The sequence below is a fragment of the Poecilia formosa genome, unplaced genomic scaffold (assembly GCF_000485575.1).
Source record: "Poecilia formosa unplaced genomic scaffold, Poecilia_formosa-5.1.2 Scaffold221, whole genome shotgun sequence".
NCBI classification, from domain to species: domain Eukaryota; kingdom Metazoa; phylum Chordata; class Actinopteri; order Cyprinodontiformes; family Poeciliidae; genus Poecilia; species Poecilia formosa.
This window is the reverse complement of record NW_006800160.1, coordinates 235,893-259,622: the sequence shown is the minus strand read 5'-3', so window position 1 is coordinate 259,622 and position 23,730 is coordinate 235,893. Positions and strand designations below refer to the sequence as shown.

Sequence of the window (23,730 nt, the reverse complement as noted above, 5' to 3'; positions counted from 1 at the left end):
CATCTCATCTCTGCTTGGATCAGATCAATATGTAACGTTTTTGCAGAGGAAATTTGAATATCTCAGTGAAAATCCTGTTAATTTATTACGAACACAGCTTCACTACTTTTTCAGATGTAAAAAAAAAAATAAAAAAATGTGCGCGAGTTTATGTTGCTCTTGTTTCGCTGTGTGACTTAATGGATTTTTACATCACACAAGCAGAGCTATAATAGACTGGTGTTCAAATGGCCCAGTCAAAGCTCAGACCTTAATCTAATTAGGGTAAACTGTGGCTAAACTTTGAATATGGCTGAGTTTAAACTATTTTGCAAAGAATGATGGGTGAAAGCTGTTAGAAACAAACCTCAAAAGCATCTATTGTTGATATTGATCAGTTTTTTTTTTTTTTTTGTTCTTTTTTTACAATCAAGCACTATTTTTGTGTTGATCTATCAAAACAAAAATTCTCTCAAAAGGTTACAATATGATAAAATGTGAAAACGTTCAAATGATCCAAATACTTTTGAAAGGTAATGCCTTTCACTTTAACTCCTAACCTCTATATTTCAGTTTTATTATTTTATGTAATTTCTGCTGACTAACTTTGAGCCACAAAGCTCTCTATTAGCTCATTTACCCCCAAAGAAGCAGGTAGGCAAACAAAACACAATTTAAGCAATAATGACATCCCTCACCATAGCAACAACTCTTCATTTCCTGCCTAGCTTACTTTATATTGTTAAGCTTTAAAAAACTTAATTCAATGTAGAAAAAGAAAAAAAAGGCAATTAGCCATCATCCCTCAGGTACAGACTGTCTGGTCAGAGGAGGGGAACAAAAAAAAGGTGATTTCCAGGACGTCTTAAGTGAATTACGTAGTCGGTCCAATCTGCGTGCTTTAACTTTCACTTAAAACTTTGTTCCTGTTTCCTTCCAGAGCAGTGAAGATGGTAATGATGATGATCAGACCATTAGGGCGGCTCATTAGTGGGGAGGAAGAGGGGAAAATAAAAGGCTACGTAATGATAATGAACTTGTGTGAGGTTACAGCACAGTCTATGGGAAGGTTTCGGCCGCAGGGTCACAACTGAAGCGCGTTAAAAGACACAAATAAACTAACGACCGGCTTACTTCACCACACTGGTTCTGTTGGGCCGGGATCCCTCATTAGAGGCTGAATTATGTCATCTCCACATAAAAAGCGGAATGTGTCTGAATGAGAAGGGAACGGATCACAGCAGAGGCTGTTGTAGCTTTGTTGCCTTCCTTTGAAAACATTTTGGCACATGACAACAATTTGTGTGTTTTATTGTTGGCTTTGTGTAATAGATCAACACAAAGTGGAGCACAGCTGTGAAGTGGAAGGAAATGACTCTGTTTGCAAAGCAAACATTTGCAAAATAGTGAGTATTCAGCGCGCACGCACACACACACACACACACCCCTCCTAATTCTTTGTAAGAACCATTTTTTCTGTAATTACAGCCAAAGGTAATCTTTCCTGTCATAACTCTGTACATTAACTGAGTCTAATTGTTGCTGGATACTGCTCACTCTAATTGCTCCATTTGCACAAAATATTTAAATATATTCTTAGATATAACACTGTTTAATTTCATAGAAATATACATTGTTTATATATATTTTCTTCATATTGTTAATATTACTATTATTTATGATTAGCATGCTATGTTTTCTGTTTTCTGTATATTGTGCTGCTGCCTGATAACTTCTCAATTCTGGGATTAGGAAAGCGCATCCTAACTTAGCTTATGTTAGATTAGCTGAATTCATTTTGAGATTCGTCTCTGTTAGCTGTTTACAGCTAGAGACTGAAATGTTTTGTGAACATGCCACACATTCTCAACTGGATTTGACTGGAACATGCTAATACATATTTGTTTTCTCTAAACCTTTCACTTGTAGCTTTGGCTGTTCATTGGCTTCTTGTCCGGCTGGAAGCTGAAGCTCCGCTCCGTTCTCCTGACTTGTTCAGCCTCCACCTGGTTTTCTTCCAGGATTGTCCTGGATGTGGCTCCTCCTGTCGCCTCTGACTGCCATGTTTCACGATTGAAATGGTCTTCAGGGTAATGTGCAGTACGTTTTCTTTAGTCCAAAGATTAAAATTTTGTTTTTCTATTATTTGTTTTCAGTACATGGCTTCTGGCAACATGGAGTGAAAGTCGGAACAAAACAGTGCATTTGTATTTATTGATGATGGAATCATTGGCGGAGGATATGCAGGTGTCCAGGGAGACAGAAATGCAGAAAACCAGAAGTGCTAAAAAAGAAATAGCATACGCAACCTTTAGCAAAATCAGCGAAAAACAGATTATCCTATCACCTCAAAAATCTTTTTTTTTCTTTCTTTTTTTAATCTTGTTGCAGTGAGGATTAAATTGGAGGTTTTCCACCTCAATCGCACGCCGTTGTTATGAACGATGCCCTCTGGTGCCTGAGGGCCGATGTTCAGCTTGTAGCTGCTCTTAAAAGGGAATTAGAAATGAGCTAAATCAACTTGATCCCTGAAACCCGAGGATCTGAGCAAAGGGCCCCATCTATGTTTCAACAGGCTCACCTCGACTGTCATGGCAGCACAGCAGCGCCGCGGGGCCACTTTGTACGACACACACCACCAACCCTTTGTTTAGAGGGATCTCCAGCTGGATCCTGCGTCACCTCCTTGTGGGCTTTACAGGATTGTTGTGGGGAGACGGACTGAGGGGGTGAGCTGGGTCCCGGCCCTGCTCCGCCTGTCAACTGGAAGCAATCGTTTCCAGCCCCTCTAACAATCGCTGGAGCGTCAATCCTTCAGATCCTTTTTCCTACAATAACTTGTTTTATCCTCTTATCTTTCTCCCACCTCAAGACACAAAGTCCAGATAGAAGTAAGTCCCCCTGCATCTGATGAAAGCCTTTCGAAACAACTCTGTGTTTTTTTTGTTTACTCTTCATTGTGCTGCTCAAAGCTAATATGCTGCTTTCTCTCCAAACAAACAGTCCTTTAGACCCATTAAAAATACCGAAATATATTTACTGAAAACAATGTTGCACTTAATCAAATTGATTTATATATATATATATATATAGTGGCAAAACACTTAAAGCATGAAACAATGCAAGTCCATTTGGCTTCAAAACACTTCATATATATATATATATATATTGCTAGGAGGTAGAGGAACAACATTTAGATGAATAATTGTGAATCTAATTTATGTTTATTATTCTGTTTGTTATGAGTGCGCTTCCTTTCTGTTTTAAAGCGTTGCTCTTGTGCTTTGTTCAAGCAGCAGACAAACATTTTAATTCCACCGAGGCACTTAATTGATGTTTGATTTTTCTTGTCGGTCTTATTTGTGTGCTAATAGGAAGGGGAGTCATCTGAATGTCGTAACGCATTCCTGATGCACAAAAAGCTTCGTTTGATCACCAAAATGAGTCTGGTGGTTTGTAGTCCCTTGTGGAAATCGTTCATAACTCTTGAAACCTAAAAACCTTTTCACAGGTTTTTAGGTTGTTAAAATAACACAAGTAAGGGAAAAATTAACACTAGAAGTGTTTTGAAGCCAAATGGACTTGCATTGTTTCATGCTTTAAGTGTTTTGCCACAGTTAGAGCCTTTTGAAAACAGTCACTTATATTTTTTCTGCAGTGCAGCTACATTAAGACAGAATCTTTCATATTAGGAAACTAAATTACCCATTTGCTTTTTTAAAAAAATTTGTGACATTTTTTTTCCTTACCCATTTTTATGGTGCCCCCTGGACTACTGGCGCCCTGAGCATTTGCCTATACTGCCTATGCCACAGGGTAACCAAAGCCATCAGTAGTTGTTTTGATACTATAATTCAAAATAAAATTTTCCCCCTGAGATTGAACGAGCTGATATTAATTTTCACTAATTGCTGATTGACTTCAGCTGGTGTCATGACTTCCCGTGTCTTCAGTGTCATTCCAGTTTATCAGTCATTATGGGCTAACTGGGCTATTACCGACATATTGTGAACATTTTCATGTTAGCTGGACATTTACAAATTGGGTTTAATACGTTTACTTTTGAAAGCAATGTAATTATCTTTTAGACCTGAAATATGTTCTCCTAAACCTTGGGACATATAGAGTTCAACTTAAAATCACTAGCTAAGGTTGTCATGTGACGCCACAGTAAAATGTCAGCTAACATCTTATTCGAAGACTCTATTTTCTGATAATAATGCTGTCGAAGAGGGAACAATATCTCCACACCTTTTTATTCCCAAGGTATAAAAAAAATGTGAGACAGGTGACAGAAATGTCACAGGTTATCTTGTCGCAGTGAAACCTGCGGGGTACTTTTTATATCACGCGTTAAAGTAATTTTCTCTGTTTCTTCTTTTTCGGTTTAAAGCTCAATAGTACAGGCACACATGCTTCACCTCAAGCAACCCCACATGTAGCCTCCTGTGTGTGAGTGAAACCAACACCGGAAACAGATGTTTCTAAACCAGGCTGGATGCGGTCCAGGACTCAACATGGTACGTTAAATCCACGCTGCCCGCAGACGGCTGCATCTGGACGAGGCTTCATGATGGCTGCTGTAAACACACACTCACATGTGGCCTCAGATCCGGAGACAAGCGAATGACTGTCTCATTGTGCCTGTGATGAAACCGAGTGGTTTGTTTGGAGGAGTGCTGGGATTAATTAGTATTTTAATTATAATCTGGAAGTCTTTTTCTTTTTTTTTTTAGTTCTGCGTTTTACCACTAGGGAGCACTGTGCTCAGAGCAACGCTTAATGAGGTGCAGCAGGTGTCTCTTCTTGTTTAATAAAAATGAAAGTGTAGCCTAAACCGACACTCGCATGTTAGCCTTGATTGTGTGTCATGGTGTGTGTTTTTTTAAGTCAGGTGCAGCTGGCAAACCGAAGCCTAAAACATAGTATCCTGCTGTTAAAAGAAAGAGAGAAAGAAAGAAAGAAAATTAAATCATTTCGAGTTGACTTTTCATTCAGTAATTCAAGTGCCAGGCAGTTTTCATGCTCGGTCCTGTCACAACTACCGATGACGTGAACTCTCCAATAACTCGATCCTCCACACCAAGAAGGGGGGAAAATGGCGAGCAGCCTTACAGAAGACATAATTACAGACTACTGGGATGCAGAAAATGAAAAGAGGGGTGGATTGGGCTGTAGTGTCAGCAGAAGTAGGAACAGCTGCATCTAGTGGAGTAAATCCATTTCCAAGCTCGGAGGGAGTCCAGGACGTGAAGCTAAGGCTGTCAATCCGTGCAGCAGCACTCACAGGGGGCTCCAGGTTCGCTTTTCTCCTGGTGGCACGGGACAAAGCCTGTCCAAGAAATTTTAAACAAGTTGAATTAAATACTTCTTAAGACTTTTTAAATACCACTCTGAATTAAATTCAAGACTTTTCAGTCTTGAATTCAGATATATTCAGATATAAATATACAAAAAACGAACGTCTCCCAGCGAACTGGAGATAAATTTACACCAACATGGCTAGCTAGTTAGCAAGCGTAGCTAGTTAGCGGTAGCCTTGTGAGTCCTTTGGAGTAATTTTTTTTACATGATGTTTGAACCCCTTTCTATGACTTATTTGGGCTAATTTGCGACGTCGTAGTATACTGTTTCATTTGGACTCGTTCTTGACGTCATGCTATAATATTTCTCCTTTGAACTCATTTCGGACATCATGCTAGACGCTAGCTCCTTTGGGCTAATTTTTTACGTCGTACTGTACTATTTGTGTTTGGACTCTTGTTATACCATAGCTCACTTAGCCTCATTTTTTACGTTTTGTTTGGACTAATTTTTGACGTAATGCCTCACTTGATATAATTTTCGACGTCATGTTATTCCATGGCCCGTTTGTTGTCAATGACACTGAAAATGAGCTCAAACGACACATACTATGCAGCATTTTCAGGGCTGCCTCAGTGGCCACCTTCATGGACTCTCATTGAGTGCACAACTTAAAAACGCAGTTTACAGATCATATTAGTGGAATGTTGAGTGGTAAAAAAAAAAAAAATGTAGTTGCTAAAGAAAAACTACAAAACCGGACGTCCAGAGCAAACAATGCAGATTAGCTTCCTTAACACCTCAGCAGAGTCACAGGCTGATAGCCTCCATCCCATAATGGATTCAACATCCCATAATTGTTGAATCTAACTTCTGATTGATATTTTAAATCATTACAACACAATAAGTCAATGATCAGAGTCCAGCAGCACGGTAGTGTTTTATTGCTCAGCTGCTTTATTGTCACAGAAGGAAAAGGTTCTGCTAACAACTGTCAGTATTTTAACTAAAGTTATGTTTAAACATGACTTACCCTTCCACTCACACTAATAATCTTCCACGTTAGTTTGCAAACTAGCAGCCAAGTTAAAGTCCTGTTTATCTTTTCTGCCACCTACTTATCACCAGTTATCAACCCTCTAAGCTGCAGTTTGGATGCTGTTGTGCAAACAAAAGCAAAGAGTCCTTTCACACACATAAGATGTGTAATGATATATAAAAAAAATAACTACTTTAAACTGTTTCAGATGAAATAAGCAAGAACAGGGAGTTAATATTTATACGGAGTATACAGTCTAAGTGACAACATGTTTACTCCAAGACTGAAGGGATTTACAGAAGACTTTACAGCGATATCAAACTCCATGTGTTGGTTAATGTTAATGGAACATGGAGGGGAGTGTTAACGTGGAGCTCTAGCTGGCCTCCTGGGTCTCGGCCGGCTTGGTTTCCTCATTCGAGAGGCCGTCTGCTCCGTATTTGTTCTGTAGTGAACGTCCCAAAAACTGCCAGTACTCCTTACGAATGGTGTCCTTCTCCTGGGCAAGAAGCTCACAGATCTTACCGGGAAGACAAACATGAAACGGATGAAAAATGAATCCACTGCAGCTTAAGAAATTGATTAAATAAAGAAAAAGTGCTAATTTCTCAAAGTATCAACAACTGCTCACCTCCAGAGCCCTTTTTAGCGTCTCCTTATGTTCCTGCTCCAGATTTTCCTTTTGGAAGCTGGACTCCAAAGCGTCTTCATAGCAATCGAAGAGGAAAGCGAGGAGGTAGGGCGAGCAGTGCGTCTCTTTCAGCTCCAGGACCTTTTCCAGCAGGCCCGGCTGAGACGAGAGGCCTCTGTCCTGCAGCATCCTGATGGGAACAAAAAAAGGTGGAAAAATATAAAATAAAAAAATAGAAGAAACGCCGCCTCAAAGCCTCTACATTTTTAATAACTGAATCGCGACCATGGCCGCGGCCTCCTGGCGCAAGTTTAAACATTCCTGTCCTCCACACTGAAAGGGACCGATTCATTCTTAAACCGGAGAAAACCAGAAAAAAAAAAAAAAAAGAACTTCCCTTTCAGGGTTTCCAAGAAGTTAAATCTAACGTATGCGTGTCTCACTTCTCACCCTTTCAAATAATTCCAGGCGCTCTCGTTGTGAGGAGCCTTCCTGATCTGGTTCAGACAATACCTGACACAAAGAAGAAAGCATTAAAATGAATGAAACCTGAAAGAAACACTGCATGCATTATTTGACAGCAAATACCAGGAATTTCTTTGATTTTTCAAACAGGAAGACATGTTAACCATTTTCAAAGTATTAGATTTCCTATGAAAAATTTTATAGGTCAGATTTCCTATAAAACAGACTAAACTCAGGCTGCTTTGTTTTGAAGTGTAATGCTGCCTTGCAGCTTTAAAATTGGTTTTAGCTGATCAAAGGTAAAAATTGTTCCTAAGCTCTCTGTGAATCGTCACATAAAATCCTCAAATAAATCAGGTCCTACAGGATTTTACTATTTTTGTGATGTTTTTTTACCCCAGTAAAATTCATTAACTCGTTATGTTGCTACTTTACAAATATTTGCACTAATCTGTGACAGTAAATGTTACTTTCTGTTATTCGCCATGTCATCACAGACTTCACATCAAGTAAGGCCGAGGCAGCAGAGTGGTAGAAGTAAGAAATACTGCCACCTGCAGGCCAGAGTTAGTCACTTAAACTATAACAATTTCTCTGGAAAATTTGGAATTCAATTAATCTGTTGATTTTGCACAAGAAACTGTATAACATATTAAAGTTTGTTTTTGGAGTATGGATACTTTTCAAGGAACTATTTATTAAAAGAAAAGAAAAATATTTTTTAAAAAACCCTTACTGTATCTCTCTCTGCACGATGGCCGGGTCAGAGAAGCCCGTGGTGTGAGAAATGACAAAGTGCCTCTGGTTCCACGCCGAGTTGTTCCGCACGTCTTCATCTAGAAGACTCTCCACAAAGTCCAGCTCGTTGTCCCACAGCTTGTACTCCTGAAGGTCAAACACAAAGAGACGCCGTCAGACGTGGAGCCCCAAAAGACACACCGTCACACCCTTGTTTTTCTTGAACAGAAAGAAAAACAAGAGTGGAGAAAAGATTCCCTCTGAGGGTTTGTGAGGCGAAGGAAGCGTCGCCGACCTGGATGACCCACTGCCTGTGTTGCCAGGCATGGTAGTTCTTGGCATCCTGGCTGAGGATGTCTGCGATGAACTGCAGCTCCGCTGAGGGGTCGTTCAGCCACTCCACCACCATGCGCCTGTGATGCCTGGACAGGAAGTCAGGAAATACGCAAATACTGGGTCATAATGACTCCTGATTTCTATAAAATTATTCATTTTCCAATAATTCTGGGTTTTTTTTCATCCCTTGTTAGTCCTTTTATGTCACTGCAACAACAAAAAAATCCAAATGAACTAAAAATATGAACCTCAATTCTAAAAATCAAGATGAAGTAAAAATAAAAAAAGATGTATAGAGAAAGCCCACGTTTTGACTCTAATTTTTACATTTTTAAATCAGTGCGATAGAGATTGTGATTAGAAATGCACCGATATGAACATTTGGTATATTTGGTATACACGATGTTGAAATCCGATTTTAATACTGCTGTGATGGCCGATAACCGATATCATACAAAGTTTCTCTACCGTTTTGACACATCTGCAAAGAAAACAAGCAGAAACAAATGGCAACAAGATAAAAACAAATACTGGCGTTAACCAATTTATCGGACCAATACCGATACGTTAAAAAAATGACAAATGTTGGATACCGATACCGATGTTAGTGATATTATGCGAGACTTATTGTGATCAGTGGAAACACGACTCACCAGACTTGGTAGTTCTTGGGCTGCTCCTCGATGATGTTGGTGATGTATTTCATCTCCTCCCTCAGGTCCTTAGACAGAGCTTGGAGCAGAACTCGCCTGTAGTGCCTGAACAGGAGCAGATCCAGGGTTACATCGCACCACAACCTCACAACGGAACCCAAACATTACACAGTTTGAGCCCAAACTCTAATCTGTTGGGTTTTCCCTAAACATTTTAAATATTTGAGTGCAAAGCGTTTAGTTTTATCACCTGTACATTTGATGACTGAACACACTGCTGAAGCTGGATTTTGATTGGGTAGTGGTCTTAAAGGCCCGTTTCACTATTTTTGGCATCTTAACTAACACAAATCAATTCTGTTTCAAAAATAATTAAAACCAATCTCAAATGAAAAGTGTATTAACTTCCAAACACAGAATATTTAGTGCATTTATGAGGTTTGGAAATATCCATAATAAAAACCAGCTTGAAGGTTCAATATCGAGTCTGGAGGGCCACATAACTTCAGGCGGGCCTCAATTTTAACACCAGTACGTAAAGCCAGTTGAAAATTGTCCACTTTAAAACTCTGAGGAGGTGGAAACCTCTGTGCCCCTTCACCCCCCCCCAAAAAAACAAATAAACTTTACACTGTGTTTCTCTCATTTTAAGCTCAATTGCTTTTATTCACTTTTTTGTACTGCTGTCGTCTCACAAGAGTGACGCTCACCACACTGTGTAGTTTGCCGCGTTCAGGTCGATGGCGTCGGCTGTCAGAGCGAAAGCCCTCTCGCTCCTTTCGTCCTTCTTTAGGAGCGCGCGGAAATAGTCATAAACATCAGCAACTGTTGGATAAAACACACGGTAATGAGTGGCACGACGTTCATATCTGATTACGTTCAGTTTCCAAAACGAAAACACAGAAAGCGTCTTGTCACACTGCAAAAATGTTTCCCAGCTATTCGTTTGAGGTTGATTTCAATGAGTTAGAATGTCACTGTAAAGTTTCAGTTCAAGTAATTTCATTCAAAATGTGAAACTCATGTAGGTTTTTATTTATATTAATTTTTAGGATTATAGCAAGCAAATGATTAAAAAAGGTCAAATAAGAATATTGAAATGAACAATAAAAAAATATGGGTGGTAAATCAATTTTAATGATTAAATAAATCTTTGTTTTTGAGCACGTAATTTTTGAAAAAATATAAAAATACATACCAACGCACTCTAGTGTTTCCACAGTTCAGAGTGACGTCAGCCCACCTAAAAACTACTATTCTGTTTGACAAGCGGGTTTTATAGCTTTTATTTATTTTAACTTTGAATTCAGATCAACTTCCAAAAGCATTGATTGAAATAAAAGTCCGTTTTTTAAAATAGATATTTTCAGTCACCTATGATTTTTTTTCCGGAAAAAGTGGTGTGGGGGGGAGGGGGGGGAAAATCCATCAAAATCGGAAATCAAATTTTGAATAAATAAATCAAATCTAAGAACCTCCATTCTCCGCTAATTATTTATTGCAAATACTGTACAATGCTTGGACATACTTTCTACTGTAAATAATAATAATAATCTGTTATATAACAAGAGTTTCATTTTTTGAATAACTCAATGTTTTGATGATACTCTAATCTGCTGAGATGCGCTCCTGTGGTATCCTAGCAACCGCCTTACACTTGTCAGAGTAGGCGATCTTCACTACGGGATTTGGTCCGTCGTCTTGCGGAACAGGCTCCAGATCAGCCCACTCCTTCCGGTCTCTGAAAGATAAAAACACAGCACTGATCCAACTGCATACCTCAAATACCTCCGGACACCAGCTTACCACAACTTTGAAAACTAAAGGAGGGCTACTAACAAAACTAGATTGACCTTCAGCGTAAACTGTCATTTCTTTTATTACCGTGATGATTATTTGAGCATAAATAGAGACAGAAATTCCAAAGCAAAGCTGTTATATTAGCCTGAACCGAGTTAATTATTGTTACCTTGTGATAAATGACCATTATCATACTAAAATTATTATCACTATGACACTTGAAACACATTCAGCCTTATTAATATGGAAAAAGTGGCGTCTCGAGAAACTTGTAAGAAACGCCTCCTTGCTAATGGAGTAGCTACTGAGGCTAGGTTAGCCAGCGACAAGACGGAAAAAGTACCTGTAAAAAATGTATCGGGTTGAGTCGGCGCCATAACTGTCCCCGAAGTGGTCCCCGACATCTACATCCAGCTCTTTCTGCTCTTTAACCCCCAGGGGTTCACTGGAGGGCTCCTCAACAGTTGACATGGCTAACTTCTAGCTTTGTCTCAGCCAGAGCGCTGCTTCTGCAGGAAGGAAGACGCAACTTCCGGTGCCTCCGTGAACGGTGGGAAATATTAGTTTCCTCCTAACCAGCAGTAAGAAAGAAAGGGTGAAAATCCACATGTGCAACCGCATTTTAATAAAATCGTGTCTAATTGTTTCTCATAATTTCACAACCACTCACTTTTAAAACGAAACATTTTCATCACAACTTTCAGACTGTTTGACAGAAAATCAATTAAAGCAGCTCACTCAGCAGGTTGACTGGCAGATTTATTTCACGGTGGTTGTAGATGCAAAATTAAAATAGGTGCTCCAATCCAACTATCCTATTTTCTGTGATTATAAAACTGAAGATATTTTTATATGGGCTCAAACAAACTTCAATTGAAATAATGAAATCTTTCTGCTCTGTTGTTGAAAATTATGAAATCTGTACTTCCAGCATCTGGCCTGTTGACAATATCTGTGGTGTCACTTCAATATCAAAAATCCTTCTCTCTCATAAAATAATCTAATTTTCTGAGGAACTAAATTTTGAGATTTTAAATTAGCTGTACTTGAAATATAGACATGTATGTAATGCCTAAAAAAATCTCACTTTGTAATTTAGTGAGATGTTTTATTAGGCAAGTTGTACTTTTTTTAATTGTCTGGGACATTTTAAAACGTATCCATTATAAAAACTTTAAAAAAAAAAATCTTATAAATTAAAACCATTTTAAAAGTTCAGTGGTGGTATTAAGGAAGTGTTGGGGAGCGGGGGAGAACTGTTCACAAGTTGATAAAATATGATTTAATATATGGTACGACCCTTCTGGTGAACCATATTTATCCCTAGCTTAGCCAGGTTCTAACAACGTCGTGTACTAGGCGCATTTAAACGCATCATGAGGTTGCCAGGAACTCTTGTTTTGAAAAGCAAAGGCGTGACAGCGGGGCAGAACTGGAAACTTTAAATCAGCGAAGTTAAAGACACCCGAAGAAGCACAACCGTAACTGTAGACGTCATAACAATAACTTATGTTTATCCAGGCATTCAAAAGACATTTTTAGATTGTGATAAACTTGTTCTGAATAAGTTTATCACAACATTTAGATATATATATATAAAAAAAAGAAAGCTCACACACCTTATGTTTCAAATAATGTCTTGAAAGCAAGGTCAAGCTGAACTTTATTTTCATCGACAACTCTGACATTATAAAAATAAATAGATGATTTACAGTCAGTGGATTGTTATACAAACCGTTATCAAAATTATGTCTCGGCCAGGATGAAGAATTAAACACATGCATAAAATCACCATTCAATGAATGTATACATGTTTGAATACTTTGTTGCCATTATTTGCGGATAACAAAACCAGTTTTTCGTTGTTTTTTTTTCCAGCTCGACAGGGTTGATAGAAAATAAAAATCACTTTTCAAAAGTAGTCAGCAGGACAGCTTGAAGATGCCTCACTCCGACCAGTTTCCAACGATCCGACGTTTTGTTCAGTGGCTGTCTTCCGGGTCCAGTCCGTGCTTCTCGATGTAACGTCTGCAGAAGACCACTGCTGGTTAGAGAAATTAATCTCGCACAAACAAATGTCGTAGGCGTTATGGTTTGCTGTCTGCATACGGAGGTTTAAATCCGCTCTTCGTCAGCATGAATGTATTTTAAGTGATTCGTTTCAATTGTTCCTTTTTTCCAGGCGTGAACAATGATTCAACATCTTCAATTAAAATTTAAAAAAAGCATTAGGTTTTAATTTACTGTGTTTTCCCCCCCTCTATATTTTCATAAAGCATGTGGTTGTGGTACAATTTGCATTTAGATATGTGTTAGAAGAAACTGTCTAAATGTGAAGCAGCATTCAGTTTTTATGCAAACAAATCTGGAACAAATTTCCAGAAAACTACAAAACTGCTGAAACACTGACTTCCTTTAAATGAAGGCAAAAAAACACAGCACCTGCTTAGAGTTGCCTTTGATTAGTAGTAACTGGAACATTGAAAAGTATATTTGTTTGATTTTGATGAAATGTAATGTTTATTTTTGGTTTCATAGATGGTTGCTGTGTGATATTTTTACGACGTAAACCACTGTGACCAGCCGTGTTACAAAATAAACATGACTTGATTTGTGAGGGTGTATTAATACATTTTTGAGCTTGTATGCATAATTTATTTAGGTTTGAATGTGGGGAAAAAAATGTACAACACATTCAAACTTATGCATCTAATTCTTACTTTAGAAATGAATTCATTTTTCCACATTGGAAAATGTTTGAATCAAACACATAATTAAAAACCCGAACTAAATAATATATTTATGTTGATTATGAATATTCATAAACTTCTCAATGACACTGCAGGTAAATTACATCCCTCCTCATATCGCCCCCATTTATTGTATTTTTTCTAGCATAAAAAGCTGGGGGTTTTTTTTTGGCCACTTGAGGGCAGCAAAAGCGTGTCCAAACACCCCACCTATTTTTAATGGGAACCCGCTGATGTTGTTCAATAACCTTTCACTTTTAACAGTGTAAAAATGTTCTGTGCAGACATTGTTGGGTGCCAAGTCGTTTAAAACATGAAATTCCTCTAATCTCTCACCTTCTCGCGTAATTATACAACGCCTCTTTTCTTTGCTGGAGAGACATGTGTCTGTCAGCTGGCGATCTCCCAAACGTTTTGGCAGCAGGCTATGGAGAGGAAAGGTAAAAGCAGGAACCGCATTAGTCAAATAATAATTTGCACTTCCCAGGATTTTGAATACATATGAAATTTGTTCTACCACGTAAAAGTTGGGACAGATTACAGCATCCACTTATATCTGGGCTGCAGGTCGAAGTCCACAGACCAATCTGAGACAACTCCAACTCACAATTTAGTACTTAAAGGGACAGTTTAGGATTTTTGGTGTGTTGTTCTGCTAAACGGATATCAGCAGTGTGTATCTTACCTGCAGAAATTGAGTGCAAGACCAGATTTAAGGCAACCAGGAAGTACAAGAGGGGACATAAGACAATGCTCATCTCAACAACATCACAGCAGTTTGTATGAACACTATTTCTATTATTTATTTTTACATCGCTTTAGTTTCATTCTTAGTACACGTTTTTCCATTTCCTGTGAAAATAATCTTTTTTTTTCTGGGTAAAGTACCGCCCGATGCCAACATCATGACAATCCAAAGATCCTTTAGGCATAAACCGCCATGATGTTTGTGAAACTGAAGTTGTTTCAGGACGTTATTGGAAGTCTTTTCTGATCTCATCCCCTCTGGCACGAGGCGTTAGCGTCAGATTCTGGGACTAGCTGATCTAGATTTATGCTAAATGAAGAACCAAGAGGCCCAAATTTATTCAAGCCACTGCCAGATTTGAAATTATTTTTAACCAACTAAGATTTGTCTCTGACAGGAGGTGAGACAGGAATGTCCTAAAACACAATACAATGTAAAAAAAAAGAAAGAAATCATGTTGATTATTTACGCCCTTCTTAGAAACTTCCTAGGCATTAAAGCAGTCAAACCTTTCTTTTAATGGATGACCAGCAGTTCAACGTATTCTGACAAGTTAACTTCGGTAATGACCTTCAAGTCTTTGAGGTTGTAAGGATTTGTTGTCATTACCAACTCTGTTGCAAAGTAAATTTTCAGATACACAAAAAAAAAGAAAAAAAAAAACATTAAAAAAAAAAAGCTGGAACTCGTAGGACAGTTTTTTTTTTTTTTTTTTTTAAAGATCGGTGCATTGCTGCAACAAAGATGTTGGTCAAATTGAAAAATTAATTTAAACCTGAATTTGTCAGGGATAACCGCTTTTTAGACGGCAGACAATTTTATGATTGTAACCTAGAGTCAAAGAGAAGTCTAGGTTACAAGAGGTCAGTGAAGGCAGCATTTTGAATGGTCGAACCTTTATGGCAGGAGAGGATCCAGAAGGGAAGGAGCTGATCCTGGAGGCTCCGTATGCTGACGTCTCAGTAGCTTCCATTGACGCTTCCTCTCGGTTCTCTAGCAGGTTTGTTATCGTGGTGTCAACACAGTTGGTTTTAGCTGGAAAAACAAAAACAAAAAACCACATGATTCTACCCTAGTTTTTCTTGATTAAATTTCTGTGATGAAAAAGTGATGCATTGTTGTGCATCTGATGTTACATATTCACCATTTTAAGGTTTCGTAAAACCTCAACATTTTCTGAGAGTGTACTCGCTTTTCAAGATGAATGGATGTGTTAACCACAAACCGTAAGGAGTATTAAAACCGGCCCGTACCTAAATCCCTTGTAATGACACTGATTGGGACGTGTGGCAGCACATCCTTCACCTGCTGGGCCATTTTAGCGATCCGGTGGTCATCTGAGCCCAGACTCTGGGCCATGAAGCCCAGCCCGATGGAGCCAGATGTGGCACCTGCAGAAAACAAAAAGCAGCCACTTAAAGAATCCCAAACTGTGAAATGTGCCACACGGGCAGATTGTCTAAAACGGCTCATTTACTTACTTGTAGTCGTTTGTGGTACTGAATGTCTTTTCCTCTTAATGTGCTCTGCTTTATCAGCTTTAGTAATCTTGGTGGAGACCAGCCCCAGTTCGATAGCGAGAAGCTGAGCAAGACGACACACATTAGAGTTAAAAGAGGAAAAGAGAGCCAAACAATAAGAAAACAGACTAAAATTATTTTTGAAAAAACTAGCATTCTCAGATTCAAAGAAATGTGCAACTGGGTAGGATATTTGTTCTAGGTTTTCTGTCAAGGGGATATCATACAAAGTATTTACAAAATGTGCCTGAATATTTGTGCATCGTGAAAAAAAAAATACTATTTACAAGAGAATGAAGAAGCTGTGCAAATAATCGCAATGTTTGTCAGCAGCTGTCATGGCGAAAGAGTCTAACAGCTTCTGAGAGGAAGGATCTGCAATGACACTCCTTTGTGCACCAGAGACGCAGCAGTCTGTCACCAGCTGCATGTCATCCAGCCAACTGACAATAAATTCATATCTAGCCAAAGAGAAGTCCCTCGAGAAAAAACCTATGAGATTAAATGGTCCTGCCATGACAAAATTTAAGGCCTGTGATTAATGTATGTAAGGCCAATTTACATTTCATTTAATGAATTTAAGACATTTTAAGGCTTTCATTTAAAAATGAAAAAATTAAATTAAAAATTTAAAACTTTTTAAGGCTTTCATTTCGTATAAATGAATTTAAGTCTTAAAACACTTAAATTATTAAATTCATATAAATTAATTTAAGACTTAAGGCTTTTATTTCATATAAATGAATTTAAGACTTTTTAAGGCTTTCATTTCAGAGAAACAAATTTCAAACTTTTTAAAAATGCGCGGAAACCCAGTGTTAAATGCCCGTTTGTCTTAAATCTGCTTGGCAGGCATCTTGAGGTCCAATAAATTCCACTTTTGGTTTTACATGTGTGATTTATGTTCATAAACTCCAATGAGGGAATCTTACCTCCTGGACTTTGTTGGCAAACTCCTGCGTAGATTCGCCGTCTTGTCTGGAAACCGGTGGGAGCCAACTGAAATAAAAGGCGATGTCAAAAACCTTATTTTTAAAAGTCAGAACGCAAAGTATGACGATACTTACTGTAGAAACTTTTATTCTCTCAAACTATCTCAAGCTGCAGCTGAGTATCCAGCATTACTAGCTTTGAGTAGGTGAGCCAGAGGCTGTTAGTGCTGCCAAGGCAACATGTAACCATCACTGCTTTCTACCTCGACACTATCCCTGTCTATCTAACAGATGTTAAGTAGTGATAAAATATGTAGTACCTTACATGATACACTGTACATGGAGAGAAAAATGTCCACAGGAGGTCTGTTAGCCAGCTGGACTCTATCGTGCTCTGTTGGAGGAAACGAAACACATTAAAAATGGCTGTGTTATTATGTTACAGATGGGAAAAAACGACCAGAGAAGCTGTATTATCTGTATACAAATATCCTCACTTATATTGAAGGAGTTCATCATGGAGCTGGTAGAACTCTCTGTAACGCCTGAATGGATTACTCTCAGCACTGAGATCAGATTGAAGCAGCTGCTACTTCACTTTAAATGTGTAATATCAGATTTGGAACAAAGTCGTATTTTGTTCATCGAAGATTTTAACCTCTTCAAAATGTGTTTCATTGAGTCCTGGAACGATGATAAGCTAAATGACACTAATAAAGCAGCAGATGATTTAGTTTGCAAGTGTTCTCCATCTATTCTGACGTGACACACAAGTTTAAAATCCGGTTACCAGAGAAAGCAGAGGTCTGGACACCCGTAAGGCCACAGGTTGGATAGAGTCAGTCAGTGTGAAAGGCCATGAGCTGAAACAGCAAACACACAAAAATACACATTTACTACGAAGCAAACACTATTTGGAAAACTTTCTTCCTGATATTAACAACATTAAAATACATGACAACGTAAACAAACTGTTTTTTGACTATTTCGTTATCGATGACAGACGGCAAATTGAAACGAGTGGATTCTGACTAAAATCAGCAGCAGAGCTAATTAGCCAGCTCACGATACCAGAGCTGAGGATGAGTCAGTAAAGTGACCGAAACGCTGAGGTGGAAAAGGAAACTGCAGGCCAGGCGCCCACACAGGAAACACCTGGATGTTTTTGCAGCACAGCATCAAGACGCAAACCCAACCTTCACATTTCTGAATCACTGCAAAGTATTCTGCCAACCTTGAGCTAAAGGTTAGATGATACAATATCACACAGCTTCCTGTTTTATAAAACAAAAAAAACATTTAAAACAGAAGTGCATAAAAAATGCAAAACAGTAAACTGATTGATGGTAAAATAATGTGGTTATCACGGCGTTGACCTCCTCTGCTTTAGTTTTGTTCCATTTAGACGTTTCAGACTAAACTGATTTTAAAAATCGGACAAAGATAAGCCGACTCAAATCAAAAAGTGTTTTTTGGGTAATGATATCTTTCATCGAGGGGATAAAGCAACACAAACCAACCTGGACCAACGTGAAAAAGTAATTGCCCCCTAAGCCTAATTAATGCCCACCAGACAGGAAGCAGTGGCTGATTTCTACACATTTGGAGACGTAGAGCAGATCAGTAAAAAAAGACTGATTTCACATGTAAGTATCAGCCGATCAACAAAACCTCAGGAAATCAGCACCGACTTATTGGCGTAACCCTAGCAACCAGTGCAGGATGTATGTTAATGCAAAGTTCAAAGGTAAAAAATGAACAGAAGTAAACGTGCCGATAAATGCTCTGAATATTTGTGTTCCTCTGTAAGACTCGGGTCAGAGGAAACGGACAGCAGGTAAAAACAAGAGGAAGGCAGACGGACCTGAACTTTAGCAGACCGGCGCGGCCGTTGGTGGTGTCTTCTTCAGGAAAGACGAGTAAAGGCGGGGCGCCGTCAGCGGAGCAGTACCTCTGGAGAAACTCTCCTACCGCCTCCTGGCCGGAGGCCGAGTGGATCTCCATGAAGCCCCGGGCCCAACACATGAAGCCCGTGGAGCCCTCCAGCTGGGGCTGAGGAGCAGAGGAACAATAACCGCTTACAACAAAACGTGGCAGACGTAGATATTTTAATTCAAGTTTATTTGTGTAGCACAATTTTAGCATTGAAAGCTAAGATTTAAAAACAAAAGCAGCGTCTCTTCAGCCTTTCAAACATTTCTGACCTTTTGTTGGAATGCTTTATTAGCTAAGCCCCTTAAGCCCGACCTCTGAGTCACTCGAGCATTAAAACGGCTCCGACCGCTAAATATTTACCTGAGCTGCAGCTTCATCACACATCACAGAAAAAAATAACATTTTACCCCACAGTACATACATATTGCCTCACAAAAGTATTCATTTCTCTGCATATTTTCAGTATGTTTCGTTCAGATAACACGTAACAGAATCCATAGAAACTAACCCACAACTGTGGAGGTGGAAGGAAAAATCCTACATTATTTAAATAGGGCTGGAATGAAAAATGCATGCCACACTTTTCAGGTTTTTATTTGACAAAAAAACATTTGTTTAAAACCATGCACTCTTTCTTTTTTCTTTTTACAATCTCCTTTGAGCATCTGACTGGTTAGTGTCCTCAGTTCATTCATGGACAGACTGAACAACATACTGAAATAAGCCGAGTATCGCTGAGACGATCGATTAGATTGATCGTGATGAATCAATTATTGAAATATTCGTCAAATAGCTTAGTAGTAGATTAATCCTTAACTGGAGTACAGAGACTCAAAAAAAAGGCAAATTGCTGAAAGAGCACAAACCTAAAATTAAACCAAAACTTAAAAAATATTAACATTTGCATTTAAAAAAAAAACAAAAACAAAAATAACTAACACTTCACCTGGTTCAAAATGTGCTAAAAAATCTCCCTTTAAACACTTTTTACTATTTAATTAATCAGTTCTATTCAAGGAATAGTCAACATATTATCTCTACACTGTATTGATACTAGAAGTACTTTGTTTTAGTTGCTGTGCTTCCTTTGCTGCATTTTAAGCGGGAAATGTTTATAATATTATTTAAAAAATAAGTAAAATTGATTATTTGCATCTTTTAATTCGTCTTTAATACTGTATAAAAAGAGCTTAAAGGGAAAATCTGCAGAGAAATTTTTTATCCGATTAATCGTCAGAATAATTGATTACTAGAACAATCGTTAGCTGCAGCCCTAATGCTGAGATGAAAAGGAGTGAAAAAAGAGATCAATGATCAGAAAACCGGTCAATTTGTTTTTTTAAGTAAAATCTGAACACTCACAGTATTGAAGGGGGTCAGGAGGTTGATGATATTGTGGTCAAACTCTGTCACATGATTGCATACGGAGAGCTTGGTGTTTTTATCCCGGGAGCGAGGATTTCTCTGTCGCACGTGCATCCCGAGGACCGAGCACATAACCCTGACGACAAACCTGCAAGCAAAAATAGATGTTAACGCCAACAGATCAAAGAAACAAATAGAAAAAAAATAAAGAACAATGGCCAAGACACGCCACCTTAAACGTTACTTGCCTCCGCACAAAGCTATCTGGGATTGCGCAGCTGACCAGGAAAACGTGAACGCCGATAAAAATCCGCATCAGCATCAAACAAATGCCAACTGGGGAGTAGAGGAGCAACAGGAGGAGAGCCACGGCATCTTTGGGAAACCTGCACACAGATTGTGGAAACGGTTTCAATTCCACAGGAGAAAAATAAATAAATAAATCAAACACACCTAACATCTCTAAGTCAAGGCTAACTTCTTACAAATGCCACACCTTCTGGACCAAAATGGGGCAGGTCTCCAGGTGTTGCTGGAAAATTCCCTGTTTCTTTTAGGACCATTTTCAAGTGTTAATAAAATTCACTGTGTATTTATGGCTGACATTCCTTCAGTGGTTCAGTTGATCAATAGGGATAAAATAACTTCACTCCCTCTTTTGAAGAACACTCTATATACATGTTTACAAAATACATAAGTTAATTAAAAAACGCCTTTATTTTGCAACAGATACTTCTATTTAAAACTTGCAAAGCAGAACTGAAGTCAAACTCCTCGTATGTGCCTCAAACTTGACAAATAAATTTGATTCTGATTTACTGGACTGCGCTGGTTTGATCTGCTCATACATTTCCAGATGTGAATTGGGCCTCACATTTATTGCAAATTTGACACTAAAGTACATAAACAGAATTTTTTTTATCATGGTTGAACACCAATGTGTAAACAATCAGATTCAGCATTTGCCATTTGAACAGACATCACTGAATGTTGCCTTTCATTTCTAATAACTTATTACACGTGTCCTTTGTGTGCGGCTCTTTGACATCAAATTCTTATTGAAGCGTGACAGAAGTAGTTTTTCTTTGCAGACAACAGTAAAACAACACGTTTATTAAACTTACCTAAACTAAATACTTCCTAGAGCAGGTGGACATGAACACAAACTTCACTTTATACCTTATATAGAGGCAGCGTTATTTTTGATATATCTAACTAAATGAAATAGTGATGCATATTCTTGCCAGTGTTGGGACGTGGACCCTAAATAAAGTTCCAGAGTAACTAATAGCAACATGATGTCTCTGCTACTTGGCTAATTAGCCTATCGTGTTTCTTTTCGAATGTTTTAACTCCCTGTGACACATTTGACCTGTAAATGCATCATATATCCGTCACCGACAACTTCATAACACATTGTCTCAATGAGGAATACAACCCCTCCACCACTGGCTTATTAGCTTTATTCTGGTTAACCAGGGAGTTCTAGTTAGCCTGCCGTTAGCTGACTTACCGACGAAAGTCAAACATGTCCTCAATCCCCCGAGTCTCCATGTCTGCCTGTCGGACTTTGGCTTGGCACACAGGCTAATGCTAAGAATACCACCTGACCTCTAAATATGGGTGAGTCATTACGTTCACAGCAGCGCTATGGTCCTCCACTGGGTGAACTGGTAACCAGCTAGCCGCGTCGTTCACTCGATAAACTGGCAACACAGTAAAACAGAACGAGCAGCTAGGTAGGTTAGCACAGCAGCTATCAACAGATGTTACTTCCTGTAGTATGGCCACAGTTCCTGTTAGGAACCTCTAAAATAAAGGATTTAAAAGAAAAAGTTGAGCTGTGCGTTTTTACTGATTAGACTCCGAAAGTTCAACTTGGATTTATGTACAGTATTTCTAAATTACACATTTTATTACTTTCTATATTTTTTTCTTTTCAAATCAAGTCCTGAAATTTCAAAATAAAGGGTGGTAGGAAAAGAAAACAGAGGGACTTTGTCTCCCTCTGGTGTTTGAATTGGGAACTTTGAAATTACACACAAATCAGAAGGCAAATTAAAACATATTTATGTACATATAAAAAGAAACTTAGTGAAATTTAATTAGTTCAATTTGAAATTAGGCGATTTATTAATTCATAATTCGTTAATACCTTGAACCACTTCAGAACTTTGAGATCACTCCTGATCAATTGTTATGGGATTTGGGGTTGAGACCCAAATTAGAATTTCATATTAATTTCAGGACTGATATCCTGTCCTTTGCATATTTTTTCCCCAAGAAATATATTCCTAAAAATGTGCAAATATTGCAGATCGCAAATACACTGTAAATAAATTATTGGGTATATCCTCCGTTGAAAATGACTTATGAACACCCTGTAAATCACTCACACATTGTTTATGGAATAAACATTACATTTGAAACAAAATTATATATATACAATTGAAAAAATAGACTTTTTAAAAATCTTTTCTTCTCTCCTTTCTGAGCCTCTCTATCGCCCCCTGGTGTTCCCCAGGCGGCCTAGGGCATTTTCTCTTTAACAAAATCCTCTCATTAAATCTCCCAGGCTCCTCCCACATGCAGTCCCGTTTGTTTGGCAACAAGAGCAACTCGTTTGTGCAGTTGCCGTAGTTAACCCGATATTGATTTTGATTTCGGGGAAAACAAACAGAGCGCTTTTAAATCCAGCGCAAACTGAACGCTGGTCCTTTTTCTTTCTGTCAGCGCTCAGGAGTCAAAATGAGGGTCGGAGTCCGTTGCTGTCCTCTAATCCTCTGCCTGGCCCTGGTCTCGGTGTTCGGGCTGGGCGAAGACCTCGACCGGCCTCTGTTCGGGCCTCCCGGCTCTCCTATCCGGCTTCATGAGTCCGACCCGGACCTTAAGAAGGTTCTGGGTTTCGCGGAGGAGCGATACAACCGGGGCTCCAACGCTATGCACCTCCGCCGAGTCAGCCGGTTCGTCTCTGCCACTAAACAGGTTAAGACTTAAAAACAATTATTTCTTCATTGTTTAAATAATTGTGTCTTGGCTGTGTTTTTAATCATTTAAGAGTCAGTTCAGTATTATTCAATGTCTGTAAACAACGATAATTAACCCTGCGTCATGTTAACATAAGTGAGATCTGGACGGAAGGAAAAATTCATAATTTCAAAAATAAAAGCACAAACTTCATTGTACAGAACAAATGCTGATGTACATTTCCTAAAGAATATATTTATTTCAAAGCTATCTAATTCTGATTATAACAATTCCCCATTAAATGAAGTGAAACAGACGTGCTATTAATGTAAAACTTAAATTGTTAAAGCGTTTTTTCCCCAACCGGAAGCGTCGATTCATCAGCGCATCATCGACACACCACCACCAGAGAAGCTATATTCCTAAAATAACACGAAACCATAATCTGTTAAATTCAGTGAGGGAAGGTGATGATGCCTGACATTAGGAAGTCATGTGATGAATATGTTGTTAAATTTACATGTTACTCCATTTTCCTTCCTTCCTTCCTTCCTTCCTTCCTTCCTTC

At 38.6% G+C, this 23,730-nt stretch overlaps 3 protein-coding genes across 3 annotated transcripts in view; 1 reads left to right on the top strand and 2 right to left on the bottom strand.

Annotated features, from left to right (window-relative positions):
* Positions 1-6,203: 6,203 nt before the first annotated feature.
* On the bottom strand, positions 6,204-11,486 carry fnta (farnesyltransferase, CAAX box, subunit alpha). Its single transcript, XM_007568359.2, has 9 exons — positions 11,289-11,486; positions 10,801-10,886; positions 9,856-9,970; positions 9,146-9,250; positions 8,452-8,578; positions 8,155-8,303; positions 7,404-7,466; positions 6,954-7,143; positions 6,204-6,842 (listed from the first exon to the last, which is right to left on the bottom strand). The coding sequence occupies exons 1-9, from the start codon at positions 11,414-11,416 to the stop codon at positions 6,699-6,701; spliced, it is 1,107 nt and encodes a 368-aa protein (XP_007568421.1). The 5' UTR covers positions 11,417-11,486; the 3' UTR covers positions 6,204-6,698.
* A 1,081-nt stretch (positions 11,487-12,567) lies between these two features.
* Positions 12,568-22,081, bottom strand: aup1 (AUP1 lipid droplet regulating VLDL assembly factor). Its single transcript, XM_007568358.2, has 12 exons — positions 21,709-22,081; positions 20,444-20,581; positions 20,193-20,343; positions 18,760-18,947; positions 17,686-17,758; positions 17,216-17,289; positions 16,896-16,962; positions 15,925-16,027; positions 15,697-15,834; positions 15,339-15,478; positions 14,032-14,120; positions 12,568-12,973 (listed from the first exon to the last, which is right to left on the bottom strand). The coding sequence occupies exons 1-12, from the start codon at positions 21,747-21,749 to the stop codon at positions 12,928-12,930; spliced, it is 1,248 nt and encodes a 415-aa protein (XP_007568420.1). The 5' UTR covers positions 21,750-22,081; the 3' UTR covers positions 12,568-12,927.
* A 669-nt stretch (positions 22,082-22,750) lies between these two features.
* The window catches only part of ctsf (cathepsin F), a 7,255-nt gene continuing 6,275 nt past the window's right edge, over positions 22,751-23,730 (top strand). The window contains exons 1-2 of the mRNA XM_016679800.1: positions 22,751-23,180; positions 23,254-23,275. Coding sequence (XP_016535286.1) covers positions 22,944-23,180; positions 23,254-23,275 — 259 coding nt within the window. The 5' untranslated portion in view covers positions 22,751-22,943. The remainder of the gene's footprint in view (positions 23,181-23,253; positions 23,276-23,730) is intronic.